The sequence below is a fragment of the Hippoglossus hippoglossus genome, chromosome 12 (assembly GCF_009819705.1).
Source record: "Hippoglossus hippoglossus isolate fHipHip1 chromosome 12, fHipHip1.pri, whole genome shotgun sequence".
Taxonomy (NCBI): Eukaryota; Metazoa; Chordata; class Actinopteri; order Pleuronectiformes; family Pleuronectidae; genus Hippoglossus; species Hippoglossus hippoglossus.
In genome coordinates this window covers 3,650,835-3,658,729 of record NC_047162.1, presented here as the reverse complement: position 1 = coordinate 3,658,729, position 7,895 = coordinate 3,650,835, and the positions used below count along the sequence as shown (strand labels likewise).

Sequence of the window (7,895 nt, the reverse complement as noted above, 5' to 3'; positions counted from 1 at the left end):
CTCGCTTGCCCCCTCCGAATCGGTTCCGTCGTCGTCGGCACTGTTTCCTTTTTCACTTTCTTCATCCATGTCGCTGCTGGTATGCCGGTTGACTTTCCCTCTCTGTGTTGTTCCGTCTTTTACGTTGTGTATTCATCCGTGGAGGTTGAAACAAGTAACGAGCCAGTTTTGAGAATGTAGGGAGTAAAAGTAAGAAGGCGTCAGGAAAATAAATACTCAAGTAAAGTACAGATACCTGATAAATCTACTTAAGTACTGTAACAAAGTATTTGTACTTCATTACTTCCCACCTCTGGAGTCGTCTGGATCATTTGAGCTTTATATCCACAGGGAGTCGATATCTGAGCTCACAGACAGACAGACTAAACCTACTTCCTCACAAATATATATGTCACCATGATATGTTCCTTATTTGTAAAAGAAGTGCATTTGAGATATGCAATCATTTCATGGTTATAGCCTTAGACTGATGGTTGAAAAAAACTAGCCATTTTAATTTGGGCATTTCATGGACCAACAAATTTTAATTAAATATAAACAAGTTGCAACATCATTCCAGATATCACAAAATTTCCCAATTTTAGACCTTTGTGTTTACAACAAAAACCGAGAAAGCAGCAAATCCATATTTGAGAGGCTGAAAAAGTAAAAAAACAAATAACAGATTATATTTTGGATTTAAAGTTTGAACAATAACTTGTTATTAAATGTATATATACAGAGTTACCAGGTTTGTGCTGGATTCTGACAGGATGATCTGCTACGATTTTTTTCCTGAAAGATAAATTTAGTTTCCCACGTCTCTGCGTTCAACCTCTGGATTCCTCATACACTCAAATACCTTAAATAATAAAATCAACATTTCCCTGAAAACTATAACAGAACTGAACCTTGGCTACAGGCACAGGTCACTAAGTCCATCAGTCTTCTACAGAAAAAGAGTCCTCTCATACAGATGGACAGACTGCACCTGACTGAGACATTTTGGCAGTTGACAGTGGGAAATGTGCCCAGTCGCTTTGGGCAGATAAGAAAATGATGTAAGAAAAAACATAAGAAGATGTTGGTAAATGAAGCCCAATGACTTTTATGAAGTGTAAAGACACTTTCATCATTTCTGCCACCAGCCAGTCTAAACATCACAGGAAAATGACAGAAACTGTGGGCCTACTCTTGGTGGCACTGAGCTAAAAGAGGTCAATTTTGTCGGCATTAAGTGACTTGAATATCTGATAAGCCGTTGAATGATCTAATCCTATTATAATAAGATAAATGTCGCCCTCTTGTGGGAAGAGCACATTTTTTAAAGCATTTTTCAGTAAACATCAAAGTTTTAAAACCAATAAAAAGCATATTTATGTTAAAAAGCTTAAACATTTTTTTAACTAACCTGAAAAGTTTTTTTGAATCATTACAGGCCATAAGTCTGGGTATAAATCTAACATTTAAATATTTTTTGAATGGACACGTGGGAGAAAGCAAACTGGGTTGTTATTATAATCTTTCATATCATTTATCTCAGTGTTTGCATCAAAATAATCCTCCTCACATGTCTGATTGTCAGTTATTCCATTCTGAATTAATCCACTAAATTTATTTAAGAAGAAATCGAAACACAAAGCAGTGTAGTAGGAAATTAATTTAGTGTATTATAACTATTAGACAGGAAAAAGATGTTTGCTGCAGATGTGTTGCGGTTCTTTGAGAGAGTTAAACAGAAAGGAGGAAAGTGCATCATGGCTCTAGACCTCAAATACTGAATCATTTCAATCGCTGACAATGTATTTGTGTTTATTATTCATATTTATTTATTTATTTAACAGGGACAGTGCATGATTGTAAACATTGTTGCAGAGCTGATAGAAAATAGAAATTACAGTTACTATTTGAGCAACAGTAATTTTAAAAATGACAATATTCATGTTTATGTACTTGAACGGACATGTGACTCATGCAGGACGACCCTGTCTATGTTTGTATCTTACAGTAAACATAACCTCCCTGACCTTTCGCTGCTAGTATGAAAACAACTTGTGAATGATTTGTTTGTGACGATTGTAAACTCAGTGCGAGCAGATGCTTCGCCCTGTTCTCCGTTTTGAGTCATGCAGGATGTTCTTAGCTGCACGTCAGCGGTAACGTCACAGGCAGGAAATAGATATCGCACATCTGCGAGGTGTCTGCATGTGGTGCATACTGAGGTCAAACACATGCTGTCAGTGAATGCGTCTCTCTGGCTGATAAACAGATTCAGCGGGAACAGGACACAGGTCACATCTGCAATCAGCTGGGTGTTAAGGACTCAAAGAATAAAGTAAAAACATTAAAAGGGTACTTCAGAGTGTGTGTCCCAGAGAATATTAAACATTCAAGCTGATGAAGTTTCCTGTAAATATAAAAAGTGAGCTGAAAAGGAAAACACAGAAAAAAACATAAAAGACACATTCCCCCTAATACAGATGCATTTACAAAATTTGACTTTTCTCATCGCTCAACATTTTTTGACACATCAGTACACAACTTCCCAAAGGGTTTATAATGTAACCAAAGTATGGTAAGGCTTCCATAAGATCTTTCAAGAAGACTGGGAGTGAAGACTAAACAAAACCGCTCATGTCCGGACAAGCTTATCGTCTTCAGACAGACATTTCCTTGCTTATCTAGTGGCCTGTTTCTGTTTATCCCCTCTCTCCACGTCACTCCAGGGATCATAATGCCAGTAAAAAGTACAGAAAGCTCCCAGATGCCCAGATGTGTCAGATATGTGAGGCTGGAGTTTTAGACAATTGACACTCACCCTGGGGGTTGAATATTTCTGTTAAGAGCCAAGTGGCTTTAAAGAAATCTATACAGAATAGTAATGGCAAAACAGTGTACATTCCTTTCAGATTTATCCCTGCTGAGGTGATTTAAGAGGAAAAAAGAGAAAAACACAAAAGAGAAAGCGGGTTGTGACAGATACACATGAACTAGAGTGTGGATCAGTATTGTCACCTTTGAATCTCATAAAACAGTATGATAGCGTGACGAAGTTCGTATGCGAGGGTGTCTCACTGTGCATGTTGAACAGAAGGTAAATTGAACCCACACATGTTTTCGAGGACATCATGTTTCCATTTGTTCTCCTCATTTTCTGTCGGGGGAGGTGTTTACAACTTGAATACACCCACAGAGAGGCAGCAGAGAGAGGTGGAACTGAGCAGAGTTGAAATGTGGAGCTGAGGAAACAACAAACACCGGAGAGAAGAGAGATTTGTGACATTTGAGCTGAGCGCTGTTCAACGACAAGAAGAGATGAGGAAACTTGTATTTCTGCTCAGTGTTGTTCTGTGCATAAGTGGCACACTTCAAAAAAGGGGTAAGTGGTGCTTATTTAAGTTTAGTTTTTACGAATAATGCTTTTTCACATTAGACTTATTCTATGATTCTCTTGGTGATAGAAGTGAAACTCTGAGTTGATCTGTGAGCTGATGTGGAAACTTAACAAGCAAGCTGCAACTTGTGGAGTGGTTCATGAATGATTCACACCAAATAGCTTATTATTATGACACAAGGGGGTTCGCAGCTCGGATAGAGCTGAATAAACAGATGAATTGATCAATCAACCATTTAATTCCTTGTTTTCAACATTTTTTTTCTTTTTTCTAGAAGTAAATATCTGTAGGTTTTGGACATAACGTGATTTGGGTGTGTTGTCTTGTCCTTTAGGAAACTGCAATGATTATTTGTCCACTATTTTCTGATATTTAACCACATCTTACTATAGGATACATTTAGTAATCTAATAAAAGAAAGGAAACAGATGATTATATAGTTGCAGCACTAATCAGGACCTTGTCTGCGTTTTCAGTATATTGTTTAGTGAACGACACAGTTGAATTTTATTTTGATAAAATACATTTAAGTCCAAAGAATGAACAAGTTTTCACTAACTTTTGTGTGTTCTCGTTTGGTTGCAGGTAAACAGAGGATGAAAAGGCAGAACAGCTCTGACTCTGCCTTCCCTATGCCCAGAACATTCAATGCGGACCTCATCACTAAGACAGTTGTCCAAAATGGGACTCAGGCTCTCAATTCATCTCCTTCTCATCCAGCTCTGACGTTACGAAGCAACAGCACAGCAGGGTACCTCAACAGCGCTCTCAGCACCCGGGTCATCCCCATTATTTATATCCTGGTGCTTGCTGTCGGTATCCCGGCCAACGCTGCCATCTTGTGCACGTTGGCCTCTAAAATTAGGAAGGTGTCCTCTGCCATTCTGTACTGCAGCCTGGCTGTCTCCGACCTCTTCCTCCTCCTCTCCCTCTTCTTCAAGGCTCACTACCATTTCTATGGAAACCACTGGGTTCTCGGAGAAGCCGCCTGTCGAGTGGTCACGGCCTGTTTCTATGGCAACCTCTACTGCTCGGCCCAGACGTTGGCCTGCATCAGCATCAAGCGCTACCTGGCTGTAGTGCACCCGTTCAAGTACAAATCCCTGCCCAAGAGGATGTGCACTGCCTGGGTCACGTTTGCCGTGTGGGCGGTGTTTGGAGCCGCCATTGTCCCTGAACTCCTCGTCCAGCAGAGCTACTGGCTCCCTGAGCTGGAACGCTTCACCTGCCATGATGTATTGCCTCTGGACAATGACTCCCATATGTTCCTGCTCTACTACAACCTGATCCTGACCATCTTCGGCCTCCTGCTGCCGCTGGTGATCACTGTTGTGTGCTTCATACGAATCGTTTGTGAGCTCAACCAGTCACACAACGACTGGTCATTATACATCAAGGCCAGCTCACTGGTGTTTGCCATCTTCCTGCTGTGTTTTACCCCTGCTGGTGTCTTGCACTTCCTCCATTACGTGCAGCTGTTTGTGGACAGAACAGAGACTCTGTACGAGTACTTTAACGTGGCGGTGTGTTTGTGTTGCCTCCATGCCTGTCTAGACCCTTTCCTCTTTCTCTTGATGTCCAAATCTGCAGGCTCCAGCCGATACTTCAGGGCCTTTAAGGGCAAGACCCTGAGCATATCTGTTTAAGAGACTCATGATGCCAAAATCTGATCATCATACAGAGACAATTTAATCAATTTAGAAACTCCGACTAACCTAACCTCAATCTGCATTTTTTAAGATTGTGAAAGTTAATCTAACAAACAGGACAGAAATTTCTTTGACTAATCAACCTGTTAGTTATTTGGAAATCTGATAGTCAGGGTTGGGTTTGGTTTGAATCCAAGAGCGCATGTGGGCCAAGTGAAAGTTCCAACAGTCCGGGGAGGTTACCCCTGGAGGCTTGAAATGTTTAACTCTATAAAAACAGAGACTTTGGGTAACTCATGGCACTAGACTGAAGCCGGTCCAGTTCAGTTTTACTTGCCAAGGTTGAAGTGGCGTATGCTGAAAATAACAGCCACTTCTCACCATATTTAGCTCCAAAACATTAAGTGAGTATTTCTTAAAGTCACTTTTTTCTCCCAGATTTTCCTCAATATTTGTCATATTTAGCTTTTTTATAAAAAAAAAAACAAACAAATTGAAGATAATGTCAATGTTAAATCTAAATGTTGAATTTAAATGTAAATGTTGGAATGTAATTTAGATTAAGATTCAACATTCAGGTTTAGAATTATAATTCAAGATTGGGGTTTATATATGATATTAGTATTTAGTTACTTTTTCACCTTAAAATAATAAGTAATCACCACAGTTATCTCATGGGAAGTTTTTAACGCGTATTACTTCAAATAAGTAACGTTTTGTCTAATGCATTTTCTTTGTGTATTTTCATTTATATTTTGTAGTTGAATTGGGGGGAAAGGTTTTTTGGGGCTGGAATCCAAAAATAAAGTAAAAGGACCTCCACTGCATTGTGCAAACAAGGGTTGGACTTGATTCTTGTGACATCATTTAGATAACGTCTTCTTGTACATAGGACTATAGTTTTGTGTCTGATTGTCTGTGACAGAGGGAATGAGCAGACAAATTCTAAATATGCGATAAAAGATAAATTATATAAATGTTTTAATAACACACAACAGTTAATGGGTTTATTTTGTGGTTTAACAACAAAAGTCCAATGTTTTAGGCCTATTGCTTTTCCCTCTGTAGACATTCGAGAAAAATTACACAAAAATAACTTCATCCTCATGTGGGGAGTATTTACAATAAGCTTGAAATATGTTACTTACCATAAACAATGTGAAACAGGCTGACTTTAGGAAATAAGTCTCCCAAACTTTTGTGTATTCCTGTAATCATATATACAGTGCTGTCCGTTCAATAAAATCTAAACTATCTCCAAGATGTTTTGTGTCTTTACATTTTTTATAGGATGTTTTATTAGTGCTGCAGTGTTGTGTTTATCGTCTGAACTCACGTAGAGAATTAACCACATTTACGCCTCTCTAACTGCGTTGGTATTTCCTGTCAAGCAAGTGACAAAGTTCAGGGTGACACACATGCACAGACTTCCCATTCACTTTGCATCACATCATTTACTACATTAGTCAGCTGTACATTTATGCTCCAGATCTCCTGCTCTACCAAAGGGTTTTTTCTGGATTCACATCAGGTGACTCTGGAGGTCACTCAACTCACTGTCATGAAACCAGTGTGAGACTTGGATCATTATCCTTAATCTAACAAACAGGACAAAAGTTCCTTTGACTAATCAATCTGTTATTTATTTGGAAATCTGGTCAGGATTGTGTTTGGTTTGAATCCAAGAGCGCATGTGGGCCAAGTGAAAGTTCCGACAGTCCGGGGAGGTTACCCCTGGAGGCTTGTAATGTCTAACTCCATAAAAACAGAGACTTTGGGTAACTCATGGCACTAGACTGAAGCCGGTCCAATTCAGTTTTACTTGCCAAGGTGTAGGTTGAAGTGGCGTATGCTGAAAATAACAGGAACTTCTCACCATATTTAGGGTTAGGGTTAGCCCCCTAATCCTCCAAAAGATTAAGTGAGTATTTCTTAAAGTAACTTTTTTCTCCCAGATTTTCCTCAATATTTGTCATTTTTTAGCTTTAGCTAAATGTTGAATTTAAATGTAAATGTTGGAATGTAATTTGGATTATAACATTAAGGTTTAGAATTATAATTCAAGATTTGGGTTTATATATGATATTAGTATTTAGTTACCTTTTCACCTTAAAATAAGAAGTAATCACCACAGTTATCGAATGGGAGGTTTTTAACGCCTATTACTTCAAATAAGTAACGTCTTGTCTAATGCATTTTCTTTGTGTAATCTCATCGCTTATGCCGATTCACCCAGACTCCTGTATTTATCGGAAATAAATATGAGGGTGTACTGTGTTGTCGTTGATACTTTATATCGTTATGTGTGACTTAACTTCGAACCACTTCATCTCTGTGAATGAGGGAACTGGTTTTGATGTCTGTCCCTCACTTTCTTTCCTGACGGTTTTACATCTCTGTGGTTTTCTGGGTGTTTTAGTGCACTGAGATGTGCAGTAATGAACTTCCTCGCTCGAACACTGAAGCTGTGGCGTTACATTGTGCTGCTGTCTACACAGTCACATGTTCACTGTGGGATTTGAGGGTGAAACTCTAAAAGATAAATCATCGTTTGTTCATATAACTAGTGCTGCAGACCCAGGATTCTTTTCTCATCTGTACCAGTTATGACCACTGATATTTTCTGAAGTGGACATAAACATTAAGTGTTCTGCCTTTTTAGTATTCAGCACTTATTTAAACCTTTTAGTAGCGTATGAGCTTCTGTTGTTCCGTATCTGGCCTCTGACTAACTTTACTGCCAGACAGGTTACCTTACTTTTGAAGCAGGAGATAACACAATCTTCCCGTAACAAATTATTTATTGAATTCATAAGCAATACAACAGATGCCTGTGCTAATTTAATTCACTCAGGGGTTTATTGCAACATCC

General features: G+C 38.9%; 1 protein-coding gene and 1 long non-coding RNA gene across 2 annotated transcripts; one reads left to right on the top strand and one right to left on the bottom strand.

Annotated features, from left to right (window-relative positions):
* The first annotated feature begins 3,186 nt into the window (after positions 1–3,186).
* LOC117772164 (proteinase-activated receptor 3-like) lies at positions 3,187–5,279 on the top strand. The gene is made up of 2 exons (XM_034603120.1): positions 3,187–3,358; positions 3,960–5,279. The coding sequence occupies exons 1-2, from the start codon at positions 3,295–3,297 to the stop codon at positions 5,018–5,020; spliced, it is 1,125 nt and encodes a 374-aa protein (XP_034459011.1). The 5' UTR covers positions 3,187–3,294; the 3' UTR covers positions 5,021–5,279.
* Positions 5,068–6,892, bottom strand: LOC117772167. The gene is made up of 2 exons (XR_004615722.1): positions 6,821–6,892; positions 5,068–5,268 (listed from the first exon to the last, which is right to left on the bottom strand). It is a non-coding gene; the product is annotated as an uncharacterized LOC117772167 (long non-coding RNA).
* Positions 6,893–7,895: the final 1,003 nt, after the last annotated feature.